General features: G+C 42.5%; 1 protein-coding gene across 2 annotated transcripts in view; it reads right to left on the minus strand.

Moving 5' to 3' along the window:
- LOC111951259 (solute carrier organic anion transporter family member 1C1) overlaps positions 1–25,513 on the minus strand; it is a 71,537-nt gene extending 46,024 nt beyond the window's left edge. Inside the window, exons 1-2 of one of the 2 annotated variants that reach the window (XM_023969298.2) lie at positions 25,138–25,513; positions 15,640–15,803 (exon numbers count right to left, since the gene is read on the minus strand). In XM_023969298.2, the coding sequence (XP_023825066.1) occupies positions 15,640–15,789 (150 nt within the window). In that variant the 5' untranslated portion in view covers positions 15,790–15,803; positions 25,138–25,513. The remainder of the gene's footprint in view (positions 1–15,639; positions 15,804–25,137) is intronic. The other variant, XM_023969297.2, reaches the window with a different exon arrangement.
- Positions 25,514–27,021: the final 1,508 nt, after the last annotated feature.

Consider the following 27,021-nt stretch of genomic DNA (forward strand, 5'->3'; position numbering starts at 1 on the left):
TAGCTACATAGCTAGATATATTATGTTTTTTAATTTATTTTTTATCTGTGATTCCTAAAAAGAGTATGCCTGCTGGGAGTTGATTGCAGCCTGAAGCCTTAACCCTGATAACTTGTACAATTGCCTTCCATTCATGATTCCTTTTTATGTGCTGAAGGGTAATCGTTACTTGGGGAAGACGAGGACGAAGAGGATGAGATTGAAATGGAGGAGCCGGAGGAAGTTGAGAAGCCACCACATGATGCTGATGCCTCTCAGCCAAGCTTTTTGACTGGAATTTAACTGTCAATGATTATTATATTATTATTATTATGTACTATTAGGCAGGGGTGAAAGTAAATGTAATAGGACCTCCTATTTGTGCATGCGCTTCTTTTTATATTTTTATGGACCTAATCAAAGAATTACATATAGAATCCCCATTAATTGAATTGGATTTCTATGGGCCTAATAGTCAAGATTTGTTACTTAACTTTTACAATGTATTAGGCTACCCTTTAATGTYGCATAAACACAACCAGMCATGATGTTTTCATCTAATTTTCAAACAATTATTCAAWAGGCTCATGTAGGCTACCTGTGCACAGTACTCAGCGAAAATGGTTCATTTAGATATTTTTCTGCTTATAATTTCCGACATTTGGTAAGCTYTTTGTTAGTCAACTTGTCTTTAATTAGATACYTGTTGCTTCTCTTCTGTCATTACCTGATGCTCGTCTAGAATACTATATAAAGCCTCGTTCACCAGAATGATGTCATAAATTTATAGAATGATCAATGCATCATTAACAATCTAGTTGACATTGGTAAAGTTCTCTTTCAGTTTTGCTTCTCTCACAGAGCAAGGACATTTAGGGTCCAGGGGACCAAATGACATCACTTTGACCAGTTTTAAGAAAATTAAAAGCTGTGAAAAAGATCCAACATGTTTCTGATATTATTTCAGTTCGCCTTGGATGCTTACTGTTAGCTTTAATGATGCTGAAAGAAATTCCACGTTTAGGATACACAACAMGTCTCTAAGCGCACATTCACATTCTCTCAAGATGCTGAAAGGCTACGTGAGGCCTACAGTCAGTGTCCAGACTTCAGTTACTATTCCAACTATTAGGCAAATCATTCTGGCATCTATACAGTGCCATTGGATAAGTGCAAAGATACATCACTTACAAAACACCAAAAAGTGTTATGAATGACATTCAATGATTGTCATTCTTTAGGCCTAAACAAGTCTTGTAACCTGAATTTTACCAGCGCACGTCTCTGCCTTGGCAAAAATTGTTCATTATCATCAAACCACACCGCATTTTGGAGCGCATTCCACAAGTTTTGAAGTCTATCCGTAAATGTTTCATGCAACTGCCATGCAGTGATGATAAATAGTGTAATAGGTTACAAGACAACTGTAGGCTGTTTAAATTATTGTGATAGGCTCATGTTCTACCCGTACAGCGTACCCCCACTATTTATTTTGATGATACTCCGTACCGGACCATTCCGGCTAACTTTCACCCCTGCCTATATATAAATTAGGTATATCTTTTTGTAAATACTCTCTCTCATCTCTCTCTCACCTCTCTAGGACACGGTGGTGGACTCTCAGCTCTCAGACCTTTGTGAGGTGGACGACACTATAGACATGTCACCTGTGCTCCACCGTGACAAGGATAGGCAGGGGCTGTAGAGATTGGACCACATGCTAGTGACATACATACCGTACACAACTAGGTACTAGTAAAGGGTCTCCTAGTCTTCACCCAGTAGCTTAGATTGTCACTGGTCATTTCCCCGTTCTTGCATGCTTTTAATTCTGACTGTCTATAGGCCAAGAGGAATGTATGTAAGAAGAAATACCATTATTGTTATTATAGTATATTCTTTGTTATATTTTTTAATTACAGTTACATTTTTATGACAATATTCCTGAGTTTAATGTTGTATAAAATGTTATGGTTATGATAGCATGATGTAACATGCACTTTGTTTTCAGGTTTGAATAAGACAATGTCTTATTCTTTCAAAGTTATTGTTTTATTAATATTATATTACTTGTGTATGTCTTCATCAAATGTAAGACTAAAATACATTTGTAATATGTTTTAATGCATATACAGTGCATTCGGAAAGTATTCAGACCCCTTGACTTTTTCCACGTTTTGTTACGTTACAGCCTTATTCTAAAATTGATTAAAACGTTTTTTCCCCCTCAATCTACACACAACACCCCATAATGGAATGCAAAAACATTTATTTTTTATTTTGCAAATGTATTAACAATAAAAACTGAAATATTACATTTACATAACTATTCAGACCCTTTGGCAGTGAATCCAGCCTCGAGTCTTCTTGGGTATGACGCTACAAGTTTGGCARACCTGTCTTTGGGGAGTTTCTCCCATTCTTCTCTGCAGATCCTCTCAAGCTCTGTCAGATTGGATGGGGATGGGCGATGCTGCACAGCTATTTTCAGATCTCTCCAGAGATGTTCGATCGGGTTCTATATTATGGGCTCTGGCTGGGCCACTCAAGGACATTCAGAGACTTGTCCAGAAGCCACTCCTGCATTGTCTTGGCTGTGTGCTTAGGMTCGTTGTCCTGTTGGAAGGTGAACCTTCACCCCAGTCTGAGGTCCTGAACGCTCTGGAGCAGGTTTTCATCAAGGATCTCTCTGTACTTTGCTCCGTTCATCTTTCCCTCGATCCTGACTAGTCTCCCAGTCCCTGCCGCTGAAAAACAACACCCACAGAATGATGCTGCTACCACAATGCTTCACCGTAGGGATGGTGCCAGGTTGCCTCCAGACGTAACGCCTGGCATTCAAGCCAAACAATTCAATCTTGGTTTCATCASACCAGAGAATCTTGTTTTTCATGGTCTGATAGTATTTAGGTGGCTTTTGGCAAARTCCAAGCGGGCTGTCATGTGCCTTTTACAGTGGTTTCTTTGCAGAGGAGTGGATTATGTCTGGCCGCTCTACCATAAAGGACACACCTACTCATTCAAGGGTTTTCATTTATTTTTTATATTTTCTACATTGTAGAATAATAGTGAAGACATCAAAACTATGAAATAACACATATGGAATCATGTAGTAAGCAAAACAGTGTTAAACAAATCAATATATTTTATATTTGAATTTCTTCAAAATAGCCACCCTTTGCCTTTGACAGCTTTGCACACTCTTGACATTCTCTCAACCAGCTTCAKCTGGAATGCTTTTCCAACAGTCTTGAAGGATTTCCCACATATGCTGAGCACTTGTTGCCTGCTTTTCCTTCACTCTGCGGTCCAACTCATCCCATAACATCTCAGTTGGGTTATTTGGGCTGCAATTTCTGAGGCTGGTAACTCTTATGAACTTATCCTCTGCAGCAGAGGTAACTCTGGGTCTTCCTTTGACGGGGAGGTCCTTATGAGAGCCAATTTCAACATAGCGTTTGATGGTTTCTGTGACTGCACTTGAAGAAAGTTCTTGAAATGTTCCGGATTGACTGACTTTCATGTCTTAAAGTAATGATAGACTGTCGTTTCTCTTTGCTTATTTGAGCTCTTTCTTGCCATAATATGGAACTTGGTCTTTTACCAAATAGGGCTGTCTTCTGTATACCACCCCTACCWTGTCACAACGCAACTGATTGCCTCAAACGTATTAAGAWGGAAAGAAATTAACAAGGCACACCTGTTAATTGAAATGCATTCCAGGTTACTGCCTCATGAAGCTGGTTGAGAGAATCCCAAGAGTGTACAATGCTGTCATCAAGGCAAAGGGTGGCTACTTCGAAGAAATGTTGATTTGTTTAACACGTTTTGGGTTACTACATTATTCCATATGTGTTATTTCATAGTTTTGATGTCTTCACTTTTATTCTACAATGTAAAAAATAGTAATAAATTAAGAAAATCCCTGGAATGAGTAGATGTGTCCAAACATTTGATGGGTACTGTATGTAAATAAGGTATTTTTCACTTTGTCATTATGGGGTATGGTGTGTAGAGTGTTGAGAGAAAAAATATATTTAATCCATTTTAGAATCAGGCTGTAACGTAACAAAATGTGGAAAAAGTCAAGGGGTCTGAGTACATTCCGAAGGCACTGTATATGGTTTTAGAAAATGTGCTTGACATGAATCGACATGAAATGTTCCTGACCCTTTTGAAAATATTTCCTGTAGAAAACGTTTGCTTTTTTGTGTTTGTTAACCTTTCTGGCGCAGGCGTTCCGCTAGCGACCCACCTCGACAACATCCGGTGAAATTGCAAAGCGCCAAATTCAAAATCTAGAAATAGTCATAATAAACATTCATAAAAAATACAAGTGTTATACATCGGCTTAAAGATTAACTTCTTGTTAATCCAGGTGCTTTGTCAGATTTCAAAAAGGCTTTACGGCGAAAGCATACCATGCGATTATCTGAGGACAGCGCCCCGCTTACAAAAAGCATACAGACATTTTACAACCAAGTAAAGGAATTACAAAAGTCAGAAATAGCGATAAAATGAATCACTTACCTTTAAAGATCTTCATATGGTTGCAGTCACAAGAGTCCCAGCTACACAATAAGTGTTTGTTTTGTTCGATAAAGTCCCTCTTTATATCCCAAAAACTCTGTTTTGTTGGCAGGTTTTGTTCAGTAATCCACTGGCTCAAAGGCGGTCAAAACATGCAGACAAATACATCCTAATAGTACCGGTAAAGTTTGTCGAAACATGTCAAACAATGTTTAGAATTAATCCTCAGGTTGTCAATTGTCTAAATAATCGATAATATTTCAACCGAACAATAGCGTATTCAATAGAAAGGAAAAACAACGAAGGGCGTGCACTTGGTCACACGTGCACACCAGCTCTGCATTCTTCCTCAGTCCACTGACAGAAAGGTCTCATTCTTCTTCATTTTTCAGAAAACAAGCCTGAAACAATGTCTAAAGACTGTTGACATCTAGTGGAAGCCATAGGAACTGCAATCTGGGTCCTAACCCATTAGATACTCTATAGGCATTCATTTGAAAATACCCACATAAAAAAAATCCCACTTCCTGGATGGATTTTCCTCAGGTTTTCGCCTGCCATATCAGTTCTGTTATACTCACATACATTATTTTAACAGTTTTGTAAACTTTAGAGTGTTTTCTATCCAAATCTAGCAATTATATGCATATCCTAGTTTCTGGGCCTAAGTAACTTTGGACACGCTTCTCATGCAGACGTCGAAATACTGCCCCTAAGCCATGAATCAGCTTCGGGATTGGTGTCCCGTCCACGGGATGGTTGAGCTAATGTAGGCTAATGCGATTAGCATGAGGTTGTAAGTAACAAGAACATTTCTCAGGACATAGACATATCTGATATTGGCAGAAAGCTTAAATTCGTGTTAATCTAACTGCACTGTGCAATTTACTGTACTTATTACAGTGAAATAATACCATGCTTGTTTGAGGAGAGTGCACAGTTTTGAACATGAAAAGTTATTAATAAACAAATTAGGCACATTTGGGCAGTCTTGATACAACATTTTGAACAGAAATGCAATGGTTCATTGGATCAGTCTCAAACTTTGCACATACACTGTTGCCATCTAGTGGCCAAAATCTAAATTGCATCTGGGCTGGGATAATACATTATGGCCTTTCTCTTGCATTTCAAAGATGATGGTACAAAAAAAATACAAAAGAATGATTGGTTTGTTCTTTGTATTATATTTTACCAGATCTATTGGGTTATATTCTACTACATTACTTTCACATTTCCACAAACTTCAATGTGTTTCCTTTCAAATGGTACCAAAAATATGCATATCTTGTGCTTCAGGGCCTGAGTTACAGGCATTTAGATTTGGGTATGTCATTTTAGGCCAACATTGAAAAAAGGGGCAGATCGCAAGGTAAACCCTTTGAAGAAGTGAATGGATAGAGCTCCATTTCTATTTTCAACAGGAAACATTTTCAAAGGCGTCAGGAACATTGAATGTCGATTGCATGTTAAAGGAAAACATTTGAAGATGTGAATTGACAGAGCTCTGTTTCTTTCAACAGGAGAGGCCAGATCAAGGTGCATCCACTCTACCACATTAAATGATTAGCCACAACCATGAGCAGACAGACCTGTCTCTCAATGGTGTTAAGAATGAACAAAAATTCAGGAGAGCGGACCAGACTTGAATGTATCATTTAATTAGTTGCCTTTAATTTAGGGATAGGCGTCCCACTAGTGGGATACCAGCCGACAACATCCTGTGAAATTGGAGGGCGCGCAATTCAAATAAATAATCGTAATATTAAACATTCATGAACATACAAGTATCTTATATCATTTACAACTGCGTTGTCCGATTTACAATAAGCTTTATGGCGAAAGCATACCATGCGATTGTTTGAGGACAGCGCCCCACATCAACATTTTTCAACCAAATCACAAATAGCGATTAAATAAATCACTTACTTTTGAAGATCTTCCTCTGTTTGCAATCCCAAGGGTCCCAGCTACAACATGAATGGTTGTTTTGTTAGATAAAATCATTTTTTATATCCCAAAAAGTCTGTTTAGTTGGCGCCATTGATTTCAGTAATCCACTCATTCAACATGCAGACAAAGGAGTCCAAAAAGCTACTGCTAAACTTCGTCAAAACAAGTCAAACGATGTTTCTATTTAATCCTCAGGTACTCTAAAATGTAAATAAACTATAGTATTTCATACGGAAAGTAGTATGTTCAATAGGAAAGCAAAATTAGTAAGCGCGCACCGACAGACGGATATTGTTCCGGTGATCTCCTCACCAAAACTCAAAATTCTTGCTTTTTTTTCAAAAAACAAGCCTGAAACCTTGAATAAAGACTGTTGACATCTAGTGGAAGCCATAGGAATTGCAATCTGGGAGATGGATTTATATAGGAACAATAGGTTTCCATTATAAGAGCCTGGGCCCTAAAGAAAAATAATTCTGGGTTGGTTTTCAATGGGATTTTCGCCTGCCATATCAATTCTGTTATAGTCTTAGACATTATTTTAACAGTTTAAGAAACTTCAACGTGTTTTCTATTCAATGCTACCAATTATATGCATATCCTGGCTTCTGGGCCTGAGTAACAGTCAGTTTACTTTGGGCACGTCAGTCAGGCGGAAATTCAGGAAACTAGACCCTATCCCAGGGAGCCTTTAACACAGCTCCCAGCTCCCTACTAGCTCAATAAGCACCAGCTGCTACTAACTGCCAATCAGTGTCCACGCCTGTTGCAACACTTTAACTAGTTGCCATGAATGCAGCTCCTCAACAGCATCAGCTGCAACATATTGCTATTTAGCCTCCACACCGTGCCTCACTATGCTTAATCACCACTGCCACCCGACTTAAACCTGACCAAACTAACATTCATTTGTGTTCTGCATTGCATGTTGCATTGCATGACACTGTGCGTTATTAGCCTTGTCAAGGCATGCTGAGCAAGTTCTCCACTAAGCAAGTACATTTTTATATTTTGTTGAATCTCGCACCTGCTCCCATCAGGTCTCGTTCCCAAAACTCTACTGTGTTTGTCTCTCAACCTTGCTGCTGAAATTAGTTGGCTCTTGGCGCCTCACGCTTTAGAGTTTTAGTTAGCTTTCAACTGTTGACTCTTTATATCCCTAGTTCCTCTCCAGGCTCCTAGAAAGAATGTCGCAGGAAGGTAATGGCTGCCGTTTTACAGGCTCCTAACCAATTGTGCTATTTTGTGTTTTTTTTCGCAATGTTTGTAAATGATTTTGTACATAATGTTAATGCTACTGTCTCTTATGACCGAAAAGAGCTTCTGTATATCAGAACAGCAGATTTTTTATTTAATGAGTCTGACGCAAAGGATATAATGTTGCTCCCAGACAAGGCCCAAATCCCTGTCATTCGCGTGAAGAAAAGAAGAAAATACAGCGGGAGGCGATCAGGGAGCCTTGCGAGAATTCGTCGGCGAGTGGGTAACCCGCCTCTATCATCTGTTCTATTGGCCAATGTGCAATCACTGGAGAATAAACTGGATAAGCTCCGTTCGAGACTATCCTACCAACAGGACATTAAAAACTGTAATATCTTGTTTTTGTCTGAGTCATGGCTGAACGATGACACAGATAAAATGCAGTTGGCTGGGTTTTCCGTGCATCAGTACGACAGAACAGCTAAACTCAACAAAAAAAGACACAGCCCTTTTTCAGGACCCTGTCTTACAAAGATAATTCCTAAAAATGCAAATAACTTCACAGATCTTCATTGTAAAGGGTTTAAACACTGTTTCCCATACTTGTTCAATGAATCATAAACATTAATGAACATGCACCTGTGGAATGGTCATTAAGACACTAACAGCTTACAGACGGTAGGCAATTAAGGTCACAGTTATGAAAACTTAGGACACTAAAGAGGCCTTTCTACTGACTCTGAAAAACACCAAAAGAAAGATGCCAGGGTCCCTGCTCATCTGCGTGAACATGCCTTCGGCATGCTGCAAGGAGGCATGAGGACTGCAGATGTGGCCAGGGCAATATCCCTCCATCAACGCACATCCCTCCATCAGTGCTCAGACTGTCTGCAAGAGAGGCTGGACTGAGGGCTGGACTGAGGGCTTGTAGGCCTGTTGTAAGGCAGGTCCTCACCAGACATCACCGGSAACAACGTRGCCTATGGGCACAAACCCASKGTCACTGGAAGGACTGGCAAAAAGTGCTCTTCACTGACGAGTCGCGGTTTTGTCTCACCYGGGGTGATGGTCGGATTCGCGTTTATCGTRGAAGGAATGAGCGTTACATCGAGGCCTGCACTCTGGAGCGGGATCAATTTGGAGGTGGAGGGTCTGTCATGGTCTGGGGCYGTGTGTCACAGCATCATCGYACTGAGCTTGTTGTCATTGCAGGCTATCTCAACGCTGTYCATTACAGGGAAGACATTCTCTTCCCTCATTTGGTACCCTTCCTGCAGGCTCATCCTGACATGACCCTCCAGCATGACAATGCCACRAGCCATACTACTCGTTCTGTGACTGATTTCCCTGCAAGACAGGAATGTCAGTGTTCTGCCATGGCCAGGGAAGAGCACAGATCTCAATCCCATTGAGCACGTCTGGGACCTGTTGGATCGGAGGGTGAGGGCTAGGACCATTCCCCCCAGAAATGTCCGGGAACTTACAGGTGCCTTGGTGGAAGAGTGGGATAACATCTTACAGCAAGAACTGGCATATCTGGTGTAGTCCATGAGGTGGAGATGCACTGCAGTACTTAATGCAGCTGATAGCCACACCAGATTCTGAGTGTTAATTTTGATTTTGACCCCCCCCCCTTTGTTCAGCGACACATTATTCAATTTCTGTTAGTCACATGTTGTGGAACTTGTTCAGTTCATGTCTCAGTTGTTGAATCTTGTTATGTTCATACAAATATTTACAAATATTTATGTTAAGATTGCTGAAAATAAACGCAGTTGACAGTGAGAGGACGTTTCTTTTTTTGCTGAGTTCATGACCGGTAAGACGAGGGGTGGGGGTGTCTGTCTATTTGTCAATAACTGCTGGTGCGCAATGTCTAATATTATGGCAGTCTCGAGGTACTGCTTGCCTGAGGTAGAGAACCTCATGATAAGCTGTAGACGACACTATCTACCAAGAMAGTTTATCTATATTTTTCGTAGCTGTGCACAAAGCTAGACGTGCACAAAGTAGACGTGCACAAAGCTCTCCCTCGCCCTCCATTTGGAAAATCTGACCATAAMTCTATCCTCCTGATTCCTGCTTACAAGCAAAAACTYAAGCAGGAAGTACCAGTGACTCGCTCAACACGGAAGTGGTCAGAMGATGCGGATGCTATGCTGCAGGACTATTTTGCTAGTAAAGACTGGAATATGTTCCGGGATTCATCCAATGTATTGYGGAGTATACATACCACAATCAGCGGCTTCGTCAATAAGTGCATRGACGACATTGTCCTCACAGTGACCGTACGTACATATCCCAACCAGAAGCCATGGATTACAGGCAACATGAGCACCGAGCTAAAGGCTAGAGCTGCCGCTTTCAAGGYGCGGGACACTAATCCGGACGCTTATAAGAAATCCTGCTATGCTCTCAGACAAACCATCAAARAGGCAAAGCATCAATACAGGACTAAGATTGAATCCTACTACATGTGGCAGGACTTGCAAAATATTACAGACTACAAAGGGAAACCCAGCCGMGAGCTGCCAAGTGACGCGAGCCTACCAGATGGGCTAAATGCCTTTMATGCTCGCTTCGAGGAAAGCAACACTTAAGCATGCATGAGAGCACCAGCTGTTCCGGATGGCTGCGTGATAACGCTCTCCATAGCCAACGTGAGCAAGAACTTTAAACAAGTCAACATTCACAAGGCCGCAGGGGCAGACGGATTACCAGGAKATGCACTCAGAGCATGCGAGGACCAACTGGCAAATGTCTTCACTGACACTSTCCCTGACCAAGTCTGTAATTCTTAKATTTTTCAAGCAGACCACCATAGTCCCTGTGCCCAATAGAGCAAAGGTAACCTGCCAAAATGACTACATAGCACTCACTTCGGTAGCCATGAAGTGCTTTGAGAGGCTGATCATTGCTCACATCAACACCATTATCCAGGAAACCCTAGACCCACTCCATTTCACATACCGCCCCAACAGATGCACAGATGACGCAATCTCAATCGCACTCCACACTGCCCTTTTCTCACCTGGACAAAAGGAACACCTATTTGAGAATGCTGTTCATTGACTACAGATCAGCGTTCAACACCATATTGCCCACAAAGCTCATCACTAAGCTAAGGACCCTGGGACTAAACACTTCCCTCTGCAACTCGATCCTGGACTTCCTGACGGGCCGCCCCCAGTTGGTAAGGGTAGGCAACAACACATCTGCCACGCTGATCCTTAACACGGGGGCTCCTCAGGGGTGCGTGGTTAGTCCCCTCCTGTACACCCAGTTCACCACYACTGRMTGGCCAAGCACYACTCCAACACCATCATTAAGTTTGCTGATGACACAACAGTGTTAGGCTGATCACCGACAACGATGAAACAGTCTATCGGGAGGAGGTCAGAGACCTGGCAGTGTGGTGCCAGCACAACTACCTCTCCCTCAACGTGAGCAAAACAAAGGAGATTATCGTGGAATACAGGAAAAGGAGTGCTGAAAATGCCCCCATTCGCATCAATGGTGCTGTAGCTGAGCAAGTCGAGAGATTCAAGTTCCTTGGTGTTCACATCACCAACAAACTATCATGGTCCAAACACAACAAGAATGTCGTGAAGAGGGCACGACAACCCCTTTTCCCCCTCAGGAGACTGAAAAGCTTTGGCATGGGTCCCCAGATTGTCAAAAAGTTCTACAGCTGCACCATCGAGAGCATCCTGACCGGTTGCATCCCCACCTGGTATGGCAACTGCTCGGCATCCGACCGCAAGGCGCTGCAGATGGTAGTGCGTACAGCCCAGTACATCACTGGGGCCAAGCTTCCTGCTATACCAGGTGGTGTCAGAGGAAGGCCCTAGTCAAAGACTCCAGCCACTCTAGTCATAGACTGTTCTCTCTGCTACCGTACGGTAAGCGGTACCGGAGTGCGCATCATGGTCCAAAGAGTCTTCTAAGCGCTTCTACCCCCACGCATAAGAACTCTGAAATCTTAAGTCAATGGTACCCAACTATTTGTATTGCGCTCGCCCCCTTCTAACAGATGCTATCTCTGTTTTCTATGCATGTCCTTATCATAATACGTACATGTACATATGACTAATTACTTGACACGGTGCCCCTGCACATTGAAATCTGTACAGTCCCTTGTATAAGCACCATTATTGATTATTTACTGGCTGCTCTTTCTAATTATGTTATATTATTCTTACTTTTTGTTGGTTATTCTTAAGGTAGCATTTCAACTATAAGGTCTACACCCGGTTGTATTCGGCGCATGTGACAAATAAATTGATTTGATCATGACCAGCAAGCTGCCTGCTTCAGAACATTTTGGGAAATATTTTAGAGGTGGAAATTCTCTGGGAATTCAATGGAATTAACAGAAATATAATGCATTAATTGAATGAACATTTAAATATTTTTTTGCATTGGATTATATTTACATACTCTATGAGGAGACAGAACATAAACTTTTTACCTTATCATAAGTAGACAATAATTGCAAATTATTAAATCTCCAATGATAAAAATTAAACATTTATTAAAAATTGAACCTTAATTAAGGAGTTTGACTTTTCTTCAATGTGATGACTTTCACTGACTCAAAAGGGAAATATTGAATGATCCCATATGCATCCATGCATCTCCAAAAGTTTTACTCTATTCCTGCCACAATGATTAGTCTATTAATTTACATTTACATTTAAGGTCATTTTAGCCAGCGCCTTATCCAGAGCGATAAAGCTAAAGCTTTGGTTGTCTTCCTCTCAGGCTTCCATTCTTCTCCCTGGACCTCCTCAATGTCCACTCTTGAACATCAGACTCTGGGCCTCATCTTCACTGTCACTTCCAACTTTATTGAGAATGGCTCATTGTCAGGCTCAAAAAGCCTCAAATTTGCCCGGATGGCGACAATTTCTCAACCCTTGTTCAGCCGGTTGGTGATTTGGTGTGTGTGTTCACAAACAAGGACAGTTGCGCTCTGAGGGAGGCTGATTGGTGGGATTTGTAGGATGATGGAGGCAACAGGGGAAGCGCCTCAATTCCACCAGGTGGCTGATGAAATATGTTGGCACGACTGCCATAATGCATCTCATCCCAAAGCCTGCTTGGAAGTGTCACCAGACTGCCAAGAACCTTGCCCTCTTCAGGTCAAGGTGGCGAGACACGGTAGTGATGACACAAGGCTAGTTGATCTCTGCCACAGACAGGATGCTCTTGCAGCATACTTGGGGTCCAACATGTACGCTGCGGCTGTATGGGCTTCAGGCAGAAGTCTTCACGCTTTTGATGTATTTCAGAACTGCAGTTTCCTCTGCTTGGAGCAAGTGAATGGCGGGCAGTACGTATTTCTTCTCTTACATCTGCAAGCAGAGTCTGAACATCAGACAGGATGGCATTGTCTCCCTCAGTCCGTGCAATGGCTACTGCTATAGGTTTCAGGAGGTCAGGCTGCTTACCCCCCTCTCCCAAAATACATAATCCAGGAGGATCTTCTCGATGGGGCTGTCCATATCGGCAGACTGATATGGCCATTTCTTGGAGACTTCTTCCCCTCCAGGAGACTGTCGAACATGATGACGACACCACCCCTACGGGTGTTGCTGGGCTGCTTCAATGTGATGCTCTTATTCTTCTCACTTTGCTTGGTGAGGTAGATTGCTGCTATAACATGATGACCCTTCACTTATATAACCATTGTTTTCAGTGCCATGACGTCCTTGKGGAGCAGATTCAATGCATGAGCAGCACAGCCAAATAGATGTGATGTGAGGGTAGGACTACTCCACTTTAGACCAAGCAGCCTTCATGTTCGCAGCTTTGTCTGTCACCAGTGCAAATATCTTCTGTGTTCCAAGGTCATTGATGACTGCCTTCAGCTCATCTGCAATGTAAAGACTGATGTGTCTCTTGTCCCTTGTGTATGTGCTCTTGTATAATAAGTGGTTGAGGGGTGGAGATGATGTAGTTAATTATTCCATTGCCCACGAACATTCGACCACACATCAGAGATGATTGCAATACAGTCTGCTTTCTCTATGATTTGCTTGACCTTCTCTTGAACTCTGTTGAACTCTGCATCCAGCAAATGAATAGATAAAGTATGTCTGGTTGGAGGGCTGTCTGGTTGGAGGGCTGTCTGGTTGGAGGGCTGTATGCTGGGCGAAGAACATTCAGAAATCTCTTCCAATACACATTGCCTGTGAGCATCAAAGGTGAACCAGTTGCATACACAGCTCGAGCAAGACATTCATCAGCATTTCTCTGACTACGTTCCTCCATTGAGTCAAAAAAAACTTCTGATTCCAGGAGGACCATGAGCTGTTGCTATCAATAAGGTGTCTGATTCATCATTTTTACCTCAAATAGAAGTTGAGGGGCTTTTGTCAGAGGTTGCTTGTTGTGAGCGCTGAGGGAACTTTAAGCACTTGGCCAGATGATTCTGCATCTTTGTTTCATTCTTCACATATGATTGGCACAGTATTTGCAAATGTACACAGCTTTTCCTTCTACATTAGCTGCAGTGAAATGTCTCCACACATCAGATAGTGCCTGTGGCATTTTCCTGTGAAGATTAGAAAATAAATTGTATTTTTTTTTAAAATTAAATAACATGTACAGATAAAGTTAGATTAAACAACTCCTTTGTAAGATAAATGTTTTAAAATGAAACATGTATGGAAACAGGTGAATTAACACTCCTCAMWTAGCAGGCTCAAGCAAGCTGAATCCCACATGGTAGCAAAAACTAACTAGCAGAAATTGTTTGAAATTATTTAAACACACTTTGCAGTTGGCTACTATTTACTAGTTAACAAATTATCTGTGGTATAACATATATTCCCCCACCCAATATTGTAAACAAAACTTACCAGAAGGTTTACCAGAAAGTCACCACCGGGCCACCCCAGGTGGTGAGGGTAGGTAACAACATCTCCACCCCGCTGATCCTCAACACTGGGCCCCCCAAGGGTGCGTTCTGAGCCCTCTCTGTACTCCCTGTTCACCCACGACTGCGTGGCCATGCACGCCTCCAACTCAATACATCAAGTTTGCGGACGACACTACAGTGGTAGGCTTGATTACCACAACGACGAGACGGCCTACAGGGAGGAGGTGAGGGCCCTCGGAGTGTGTGTCAGGAAAATAACCTCACACTCAACGTCAACAAAACAAAGGAGATGATTGTGGACTTCAGGAAACAGCAGAGGGAGCACCCCCTATCCACATCGACGGACAGTAGTGGAGAGGGTAGTAAGTTTTAAGTTCCTCAGTGTACACATCACGGACAAACTGAATTGGTCCACCCACACAGACAGCGTTGTGAAGAAGGCGCAGCAGCGCCTCTTCAACCTCAGGAGGCTGAAGAAATTCGGCTTGTCACCAAAAGCACTCACAAACTTCTACATATGCACAATCGAGATCAATCACACAATCAATCACATTAAACAACATGGTTAGCTAACATGATAGGAGAAAAACATGTAACATCTAAACATGGTCTCACTGACTCACGTGGTCAAATGAGCTGGAACAACCCCTTGTCAGGTGACAGAGTTCATATGGCTGCTCTTCCTGCCACAACAGAGGTTAGTGTTCCTAGAGAAAGTTCCAGGTACAAGTTTCCGCCCCCCCCCCCCCACTAAATGCTAACCTTAACAGGAGAGGAGCATGCAGAGGAGAGGTGGAGAGGAAGAAGGAGGCAAGAGAGGAGAGGAGAGTTAGGTCTCTATTCAATCTGTATTGCTGAAGAACGACCAATTGCGTGATTAAAAATGTGAAGGTAATTTCCGATTGCGCCGACATGAATGCAGTTTCCGCTAATGCGGGAACATTGCCTTTAAATTTAAATCGTGCTGTAACACTGAACTTCCGTAAGACGMATTGAATAGAGCCCTTAAGCGAGTCAGAGATAGTCTCAGAGAGTCAGAGGCAAAGAGAATCAGAGAGCGGCAGAGGGAGGCCTAGAGGTTCTGATCGTACCTTGAGGCTGGAGCAGGAGGAGCGTTGCGCCCTTGTCGAGGAGCTGCCTCCGTTCTCTGTCGTCCCTCTCTCCTTGGCCGCCGGCTCCATCCTACACAGATGGCTCTCGTTTCCCTTGGGCAAAGTTACCCTTATGGAATGTCTTGGCATTGATGCATGCAACCCTGCAAATAGATGATTCAAGCATGTGACCCAGATCTCTTCCTATCCAGAAAATAAGTCAGCATTGCATTGCTCCAGTCCAAAGGCTAGGAAGGCCAACGGATTAAATTAGATTAAGAGTTTTTAGGAATGCAGTCCACGGGAAATAAATAACAGTATTTTATTAGGAAAACAAATGGTTTAAGTAGCATATCATAGATTAAGACTATCGACTGAGATTTGACTTTGGGCAACAACAAAAAAAGAAAATCAGTTCGCGCCCAGGCTCTGTCGCAGCCGGCCGCGACCGGGAGGTCCGTGGGGCGAGGCACAATTGGCCTCACGTCGTCCGGGTTAGGGAGGGTTTGGCCGGTAGGGATATCCTTGTCCCATCGCGCACCAGCGACTCCTGTGGCGGGCCGGGCGCAGTGCGCGCTAACCAAGGTCGCCAGGTGCACGGTGTTTCCTCCGACACATTGGTGCGGCTGGCTTCCGGGTTGGATGCGCGCTGTGTTAAGTGCGGCTTGGTTGGGTTGTGTTTCGGAGGACGCATGGCTTTCGACCTTCGTCTCTCCTGAGCCCGTACGGGAGTTGTAGCAATGAGACAAGATACTAATTACTAACAATTGGATACCACGAAATTGGGGAGAAAAAGGGGGTAACAAAAATATTTAAAAAATWAAAAAATGAATAAAAAAAGAAAATCAAAGGGGAGATGACACTCAAATACTGCCTAAATCCTAGAATCTTGCTCCTACTTCCAGGAATGTATTGATGAATCATTAATTCAACCAAAGAGCCTTAGACATGAGAGAACTATGTGATCTAGACGCAACCTGTCCAGAGAACCCACCCACCTCTCTCTCTCTCTCTCACACTCACTGACACATGCAGACATACACATTCTCTTTCTCTCATCCCTCTCCCACTCTGTCTCTCTCTTGCACTCTCCCCTCCTTCTCCCCCTTCCCTGTCTCTCAGGCAGCCTACAACCTTATGAATAGTAAATAGCTTCCCCTCATCCACTCAAATGATCCAATCAAAATAGTATATTTCTGTAGCTGCAAGCAGCCATGCTGGTATCCAAGCTTTGGCCCAGTATAACCATCAGGACAAATTGGACACAACACTCTTGGATGAGCTACACACACATATATATATATATATATATATATATATATATATATATATATATATACACATACATACATACACACACAAAAGTATGTGGACACCCCTTCAAATGAGTGGATTTGGCTATTTCAGCCACACCCGCTGCGGCCAGGTGTATAACATCGAGCACACAGCCATGCAATCTCCATAGACAAACATTGGCAGTAGAATGGCCTTACTGAAGAGATCAGTGACTTTCAATGTGGCACAGTCATAGGATGCCACCTTCACAAGTCAGTTCGTTACACTCCTGCCCTGTTKGTGCTTCCCTGGTCAACTGTAAGTGCTGTTATTGTGAAGTGGAAACATCTAGGAGCAACATCAGCTCAGCTGCGAAGTGGTAGGCCACACAAGCTCACAGCGCGTAAAAAATCGTCTGTACTCAGTTGCAACACTCACTACCGAGTTCCAAACTGCCKCTGGAAGCAATGTCAGCACAATAACTGTTCGTCCGGAGGTTCGTGAAATGGGTTTCCATGGCRGAGCAGCCGCACACAAGATGACCATGTGCAATGCCAAGTGTCAGCTGGAGTGGTGTTAAGCTCGCCGCCATTGGCCTCTGGAGCAGTGGAAACGTGTTCTCTGGAGTGATGAATAATACTTAACCATCTGGCAGTCCAGCGGATGAATCTGAGTTTGGCGGATGCAAGGAGAACACTACCTGCCYAAATGCATAGTGCCAACTGTAAAGCTTGGTAGAAGAGGAACAATGGTCTGGGGCTGTATTTATGGTTCGGGCTAGGCCCCTTAGAATCATTCTAGACGATTCTGCGCTTCCAACTTTGTGGCAACAGTTTGGAGAAGGCCCTTTCCTGTTTCAGCACGACAATGCACCCATGCACAAAGTGAGGTCCATACAGATATGGTTTGTTGAGATAGGTGTTGAACAACTTGACTGACACATTTGGGATGAGTTGGATCGCCGACTGCGAGCCAGGCCTAATCGCCCAACTTCAGTGCCCAACCTCACTAATGCTCTTGTGGCTGAATGGAAGCAAGTCCCTGCAGTACTGTTCTAGTGGAAAGCCTTGCCAGAAGAGTGGAGGCTGTCATAGCAGCAAAGGGGGGACCAACTCCATATTAATGCCCATGATTTTTTTTAAATATTCGACAAGCAGGTGTCCACATACTTTTGGTCATGTAGTGTACTTCTGTACTTCTTACCACGTTTCCCAAATATCAGATCTCAAATCAAACAAGATCATCCAATATGCTTTTGATGGATTTTGGACCATTTTAATGATGTTGACTACTTGAAACGTCTTCTACTCGAGAACCGCTCGACCGATCAGCACCAATATTTTCCAAGACTCTAGTTCAAACAACATGGCCGTTATAAGCCAACAGCACTACCATGAGGCCAAACAGAACCAAACTCTACAGGTTAGCTAGATTCACGTCGCTGAGCATGTGTGCCAAAAATGTGTGCCAAATGTCATGACTTTGTCAAACAGATCAAGAGATATTGATATATGGTGGATCATATGTTGAGTCTTGACAGTGTTGGGTACATTTTGTTTTGTTTCAATACGAATAACCATGTCTGATTTATATCCATTTGAATGTTTATTGGTCAGTTCCTGCCATGTTTGAGATGCTAGCCTGGAAAAACATGCATTGTGAGACCTTGGTCCAAAGGTGCCATGTGTCAAGGCWGCAGCTACTCTTTCTGGGGTCCGGCAAAATTAAGGCACTTATACAATTTTAAAAACATTACAATACATTCATCACAGAATTCACAACACACTAAGTGTGTGCCCTCAGGCCCATACTCCACTACCAGATATCTACAACACAAAATCCATATGTAGGTGAGTATAGTGCGTATGTTATGTGTGTGTGTAAGCACCTGTCTGTGCCTATGTTTGTGTTACTTCACAGTCCCCGCTGTTCCATAAGGTGTATTTTTACCTGCTATTTAAATCTGATTCTACTGCTTGCATCAGTTACCTGATGTGGAATATAGTTCCATGTAATCATGGCTCTATGTAGTACTGTGCGCCTCCCCTAGTCTGTTCTGGACTTCAGGATTGTGAAGAAAACTCTGGTGGCAAGTCTTGTGGGGTATGCATGGCTGTCCGAGCTGTGTGCTAGTATTTTAAACAGACAGCTCAGTAACTTCAGCTTGTTAACACCTCTTACAAAACATGTCATGAGGAAGTCAATCTCTCTTCCACTTTGAGCCATGAGAGATTGACATGCATGTCATTAATGTTAGCTCTCCGTGTACTTTTAAGGGCCAGCCGTGCTGACCTGTTCTGAGCCAACTGCAATTTCCCCTCTTTGTGGCACCTGGCCACACGACTGAACAGTAGTCCAGGTGCGGCAAAACCAGGGCCTGTAGGACCTGCCTTGTTGATAGTGCTGTTAAGAAGGCAGAGAAGCACTTTATTATGTACAGACTTCTCCCCATCTTAGCTACTGTTGCATCAATATGTTTTGACCATGACAGTTTACAATCCAGGGTTACTCCAAGCATTTTAGTCACCTCAACTTGCTCAATTTCCACATTATTCATTGCGAGATGTAGTTGAGGTTTAGGGTTTAGTGAATGATTTGTCCCAAATACAATGCTTTTAGTTTTGGAAATATTTAGGACTAACTTATTCCTTGCTACCCATTCCAAAACTAACTGCAGCTCTTTGTTAAGTGTTGCAGTAATTTCAGTCGCTGTAGTAGCTGACGTGTATAGTTTTGAGTCATCCGCATACATAGACACACAGGCCTTACTCAAAGCCAGTGGCATGTCGTTAGTAAAGATTGAAAAAAGCAAGGGGCCTAAACAGCTACCCTGGGGAATTCCTGCTTCTACCTGGATTATGTTTGAGAGGCTTCCATTAAAAAACACCCTCCGTGTTCTGTTATACAGGTAACTCTTTATCCACATTATAGCAGGAGGTGTAAAGCTATAACACAAGTTTTTCCAGCAGCAGACTAAGATCGATAATGTCAAAAGCTGCACTGAAGTCTAGTTTTCTTATCGGCTGTTGTTATTGTGGTAATGTGTTGTTGTCTAGATTTAGTATTAGGACCTATGTACCGAATTTCAGGAGTCTAGCTCAAACGGGGTGAGGGGCGTGAGCTTCTAAAGTTAGCATTTTAAATTGCTTGTTATAACGCCCCCATGTGGCCAATTGGCCTGGCATTGCATGATGGTTAAAGGGCCACACCCTCTCATGCAATGCCAGGCCAATTGGCCACATGGGGGCGTTATAACAAGCAATTTTTGTTGCAACCTCCTGGGCCTGACCGTCTCATAGGAATTTGCTTTTTATTCACCAATTCGAAAGAGTAAATAATAACCCAGCTTAATAACCCCTAATTAGAGTGGACCAAGTAATAACCCACCCTACCTCAGATGAAAAGCACAATGCTGAAAGACTGATAACCAATTACTGTTGGGTCACTACAGCCATCCCACCTCACTCTGTGTCCAATCACCATACATATTGCATCCTTAATGAAACCAAATAAGGCTTTCTGTCATTAAACACYTCTCGTTATCTTGTCCGTAATCTGGGTTGTAACATGGTCATTATCTGATATTTACATTAGCTGATAAATTGACATGGCGCCTCCGGGGAGCGAGAGCGAGACCTCCCCATTAGTCATGTGAGAGCGCTATGCTGGGTACAGCACGATAAGTAGCTGCAGGGTGTCACTCAGCAGGCAATCAACCTGGTGTTGATTGTAAAAGGCTTCTCTCTCTCTGACTCACCTAGAAAGCAACACAATAACAGTCGATAAGAAACTCATTCACTGGTAGGCCTACAGTGCTTACATACAGGTCCTGATACAGACCTGGATAAACCGTTTGTATGTGAAGCTGTGGCCCACAGAGTGAATCACTCAGGTTAGTCTTGAAATTAAAACCTTCCCAACTCACACCATGGTAACCTGTTACAGCTATCCTACAATCCAATCTCTATATGACTAACTACAGAACTCCATATACTGGAGCGCATGACTGCTACACCAGATGAGCAGTTCCAYAGCACTCCTGTCTCCAAGGATATGCTTATTATATTCACCAACTTAGTAGAGAGATCCACAGTGTTGTTCCAATTTCATACACTAAGTCTGATTCACTTTTWTTWTTTTTATTTTATAATTGAGTTATAGGAACTTGGACCTTTTTGACATATTTCTGCCTGGATTTTTGTATGCCTAACACTGAGTCTGGATAAAATGCTGCGGATTAATCCCTTATCGACAAAGGAATCAGAATTAAACAGGATTAGTAGCCTAAATTCTTTAATCATATTTGAGAAAACAGAACAGAAATGCTGTGGTTACTTATTTTTTCACTGTAACTGGTACTGGGTTCAATCAGTAGCCTAGCTGTCATTGACCAACTATAGATTTTTTCCTGCAGATGAACAAACTTGCTATTTTTAAGGAGGATGTAATTTAGAAATCTCAGCAACAACTGTACAAGTGGCGGTTATGTAACAGGCTCGTAATACCGATTTTACAAAATGAACATTTTGGACAGCAGAATAGTTTAAAGAGCAATTAGGAGTGAAAGGGTGGAGAGAGAGAGAGAGAGAAATAGAGAGGGGAGAGGTAAAATAAAGCTTTAAACACAATTATGCCCAAACATAAAGTGGTCCCTATAAGCTAGGGGTTACCATGAATTTGACAATATCTTACAGGCAAAAAACAGATCAAAAGGACATGGCAAAATGCTCAACCATTTATGGTTTAAGACTTGCTGCCACTCTAATCTGACCCCTATACAGTGCCTTCAGAAAGTATTCACACCCCTTTACTTTTTCCACATTGTGCTGTGTTACAGCCTGAATTTAAAATAGATTCAATTTAGATTTTATGTCACTGGCCTACACACAGTAAATCAGAGTATTTGTGAAATGCGCCTAATAGCCCTTACCGTGAAATGCTTACTTACAAGCCCTTAACGAACAAAGCAAGTAAGAAACACTTGCTAAAGAAACTAAAATAAAAAAAATAGTAACACAATAAAATAACAATAACATAAAAGGAGTACTGATACCGAGTCAATATGCAGGGGTATGGGTTAGTCGAGCTAATTGAGGTGATATGTTCAGTGCATTTAATCTGTTTTTCCCCCTCTTCAATCTACACACAATACCCCATAATGACTAAGCAAAAACAGTTTTTTTAGAGATGTTGAAGCACAGTGATTACACAGTGATTACAGCCTCAAGTCTTCTTGGGTATGACACTACAAGCTTGGCACACCAGTATTTGGGGAAGTAATCCCATTCTTCTCTGCAGATCCTCTCAAACTCTGGCAGGTTGAATGGGGAGCGTCGCTGCACAGCTATTTTCAGGTCAATCCAGAGATGTTTGATCGGGTTCAAGTCCGAGCTCTGGCTGGGCCACTCAAGGACATTCAGAGACTTGTCCCGAAGCGACTCCGGCGTTGTCTTGGTTGTGTGCTTAGGGTCATTTTCCTGTTGGACGGTGAACCTTCACCCCAGTCTGAGATCCTGAGCGCTCTGGAGCAGGTTATCACCAAGGATCTCTGTACTTTGCTCCGTTCATCTTTCCCTCAATCCTGACTAGTTTCCCAGTTGCTGGCACTGAAAAACATCCCCACAGCATGATGCGGCCACCACCATGCTTCACCGTAGGGATGCTGCCTGGTTTCCTCCAGACATGACGCTTGGCATTCAGGCCAAATAATTCAATTTTAGGCGTCATGAAGTGTTTAAACGTCTTACTCCAGTGGTTCCCAAACTTGGTCCTTAGGACCCCAAGAGGTGCACGTTTTGGTTTTTGCCCCAACACTACACAGCTGATTCAAATGATCAAAGCTTGATTAGTTGAATATTTGAATCAGCTGTGTAGTCCTAGGGCAAAAACCAAAACGTGCACCCCTTGGGGTCTTGAGGACCGAATTTGGGAAATCCTGTCTTACATCGGCTACGGGGAGCGTGATTACACAGTCATCTGGAACAGCTGGTGCGGTCATGCATTGTTCCATGTTGCTTGCCTCAAAGCGAGAATTGAAGGCATTTAGCTCGTCTGGTAGGCTAGCGTCACTGGGAAGCTCGTGGCTGGGTTTCCCTTTGTAATCTGTGATAGTTTGCAAGCTTTGCAACTTCCGACGAGCGTCAGAGCCAGTGTAGTAATATTCGATCTTAGTCCTGTATTGATGCTTTGCATGCTTGATGGTTCGTCAGAGCGCGTAAAGAGATTTCTTATAAGCGTCTTGACTAGTGTTCTGCTCCTTGAAAGCAGCAGCTCTAGCCTTTAGCTCAGTGCGAATGTTGCCTGTAATCCATGGCTTCTGGTTGGGATATGTACGTACGGTCACTGTGGGGACGATGTCGCCGATGCACTTATTAATGAAGCCGGTGACTGATGTGGTATACTCAATGCCATCGGATGAATCTCGGAGCATATTGCAGTCTGTGCTAGTGAAACAGTCCTGCAGCTTAGCATCCCCTTCATCGGACCACTTCCGTATTGAGCGCGTCACTAGTACTTCCTGTTTGAGTTTTTGCTCGTAAGCAGGAATCAGGAGGATAAAGTTATGGTCAGATTTGCCAAATGGAGGGCGACGGAGAGCTTTGTACGCATCTCTGTGTGAAGTAAAGGTGATCCAGAGTTTGTTTTCCTCTCGTTCAGTGGTGGGCAACTCCAGTCCTCGAGGGCCTGATTGGTGTCACACTTTTTCTCCATCCCTAGCAAACACAGCTGATTAATCAGATTTCATTCTAAACTAAAGATCATGATTAGGTGATTATTGCAGTTGTGTTAGCTGGGGCTGGGGGGAAACTGTGACACCATTCAGGCCCTTGAGGACTGGAATTGCCCACCCCTGCTCTAGTTGCACATGTGACATATTGATAGAAATTAGGTAAAACCGGATTTCTGTTTTCCTGCATTAAGAAGCGCCACAAGAAGCGCCACCTCTGGATAAGCATTTTCTTGTTTGCTTATGGCCTTATACAGCTCGTTGAGTATGGTCTTAGTAACAGCATCGATTTGTGGCGGTAAATAGACAGCTACAAATAATATAGATAAACTCTTTTGGTAAATATTGTGGTCTACAGATTATCATGAGGTACTCAAACGCAGGAGAGCACAACCTTTAAACCTAATATTAGACATTGCGCACCAGCTGTTGTTGATAAAGAAACACACACCACCACCCCTAATCTTACTGGAAAAACAGCACAATTGGTCAGGAGGTCATAAAACGGCAGCCATCCTCTCCGGCACCAATGTTAACTGATACCAGTTTTGACTTAAAGTGATTTGAAAATCTATGGCAAGACTTCAAAATGGCTGTCTAGCAATGATCAACTCTAGCAAATATTGTACAATCCAGGTGTGCAAAACTCTTAAGAGATTTACCCAGTAAGACTCACAGCTGTAATTGCTGCCAAAGGCGATTCTAACATGTATTGAATACTTATGTAAGCAAGATATGTGTTTTATTTTTCACACATTTATTACAAATGTTAGACCTTTTTCCACTTTGAAATTACAGAGTATTTGGTGTAGATCGTTGACAAAAAKAACAACAATTAAATCCATTTTAATCCCACAACAAAATGTGGGGGGAAATCTAAGGGTGTGAATACTTTCTGAAGGCACTGTACATTTTGAATTGATGACTCACTTTAAATACATAAGAGTGAAATTGTTACAGCATTCTCATTCAGGGGTGCAACAAATATAGCCTCTTACAAAGCACACCTCAAAATGTGTTAATGAGCCAAACGCTCTAACCACTAGGTTACCTACAGTAGGGCACTGTATTCTGTGGGGTGGAATTACAGTATCATTCGAAATATAGCAATTTTCTGACAATGCGCCATCATTTACWGTGTGCCGCACAGTTAAACATTTCTGAGTTTTTTTTTACTGTTGATAATACCTCAAATTACCGTATAAATTATAGTTTTCTGTTAGTGTAGGTAGGCAGATTCCTCACTTAAATTCACTGTGAATCTTTGATGCATAAAAAGCATAAATTATATGATTTGTGATGGAGTCATGGGTTTCCAAAAACACTCAGACTGCAAGTAGCCTAAATAAATAAACGCTAACTKAAATATTGTCTTCCTGGTCGACCTATCTGACAGSTTCGGTCTATTCCAGRTGTGATGCTCAGCATAAGTAAAGCGTCACAACAAAAGCTATCAAACACTTGTGTAGGAGAAAAAAAAATGTTGAGTCACTTACCAAGTCTACCACGAAACAATCGCCCTATATTTTCCAATGAGSTAATACAACAACCTATGACAAAAGCGCCTAATATTCCCGGTGGAAGAGAGTTTGGACAGCGCAGAGTGCGCGGCAGATGTCTCGYGCTCAGGGAAAACTTCTCATATGGATGAAGAGCAGTAAAGCCACCGGTTATTAAAGGTCATAGAATAAGGTATTTCTCAAACGTTCTTCTTCCCGCCTCTTGTCTTCATCACAATTCCAATTATCTAAATATTTGACCTCAATCAGACCGAGTTTCCACAACATTCTCGCTAAGAAGTTAAATCTGTTTGTGCAACCCTAACGCTGCTTGTAGAAAATMAGCTCACGCACGTGATAACACTTGAGAGGGAGAGAGGCTATGCGCACGGTATGATGATATGTATCCTACTTCCAGAATTGATTCGCTCAAACGCAAAGCTTCTCGATGGACAAAAAGTAAAACAACCGTTTTTAATTTGTCAACCGTTATTACGTTGTGATTGAAAATAGGTAAAGTGATGGGAAAGTTATTCATCTTCAAAGGGGCGTTGTGGTGTTGGGCATGATGCTTCACACAAGCTTAATAACAAAACATGTTCTAAAATAATCCTATCTCATGCCATTGCATGTGACGTCTTAGCATGTGACGTCTGCAGTGCAAAGTTGATGTCAGTGAGAGAAACAATAGGGCAAACAGATGTTATAGTGTGTAGAATTGTTACATAGAATTGTCACATAACAAGACATAATACAACATGACAATTCTACTTATATAAGGTAGCCTAGTCCATATTATAAACTGGGTGGTTCGAGCCCTGAATGGCTGACAGCCATGGTATATCAGACCTTATACCACGGGTATGACAAAGCATTTATTTTTACTACTCTAATTACYTTGGTAACCAGTTTGTAAWGACAATAAGGCACCTCMGGGGTTTGTGGTATTTGGCCAATATACCACGGCTAAGGGRTGTATCCAGGCACTCCGCGTTGCGTCTTGCCTAAAGAAGAGCCCTTACCTGTGGTATATTAGCCATATACCACACCCCCTCTGGCCTTATTGCTTAAATATAACACTTCCACTAATCACACACACAGGGTTGGGTAGGTAGGTTACTTTCTAAATGTAATCCGTTACAATTARTAGTTACTTGCACAAAATTGTAATCAGTAATGTAACTTRTGGATAACCCAAACACAAGTAACGCAAATCTGATTACTTTGTTCGTTTTTAATTACTTTCCCATTATGAATCAGAATCACCTTTATTCGCCAAGTATACTCAGAATTGTACTTGGCGATATGGTGCTGCTAGTGAAAGACAACATTTAGATACATACAGTTGTTCGGTTTATGTTCCCATTTATATATAAAAAATAAATAAATATCATATTTACATAAGTATCCAGACCCTTTAAATCAGTACTTTGTTGAAGCACCTTTGGCAACGATTACAGCGTCGAGTCTTCTTAGGTATGACGCTACAAGCTTGGCACACCTGTGTTTGGGTAGTTTCTCCCATTCTTCTCTGCAGATCCTCTCAAGCTCTGTCAGGTTGGATGGGGAGTGTTGCTGCACAGCTATTTTTAGGTCTATCCAGAGATCGGGTTCAATTCCGGGCTCTGGCTGAGCCACTCAAGGACATTCAGAGACTTGTCCCGAAGCCACTCCTGTGTAATCTTGACTCTGTGCTTAGGATCTTTTTTCCTGTTGGAAGGTGAACCTTCACCCCAGTCTGAGGTCATGAGCGCTCTGGAGCAAGTTTTCATTAAGCATCTCTCTGTACTTTGCTCTGTCCCTGCCGATGAAAAACATCCCCACAACATGATGCTGCCACCACCACGCTTCATTGTAGGAATGGTGCAAGGTTTCCTCCAG

Source organism: Salvelinus sp. IW2-2015, linkage group LG24, assembly GCF_002910315.2.
Source record: "Salvelinus sp. IW2-2015 linkage group LG24, ASM291031v2, whole genome shotgun sequence".
In the NCBI taxonomy this organism is placed as follows: domain Eukaryota; kingdom Metazoa; phylum Chordata; class Actinopteri; order Salmoniformes; family Salmonidae; genus Salvelinus; species Salvelinus sp. IW2-2015.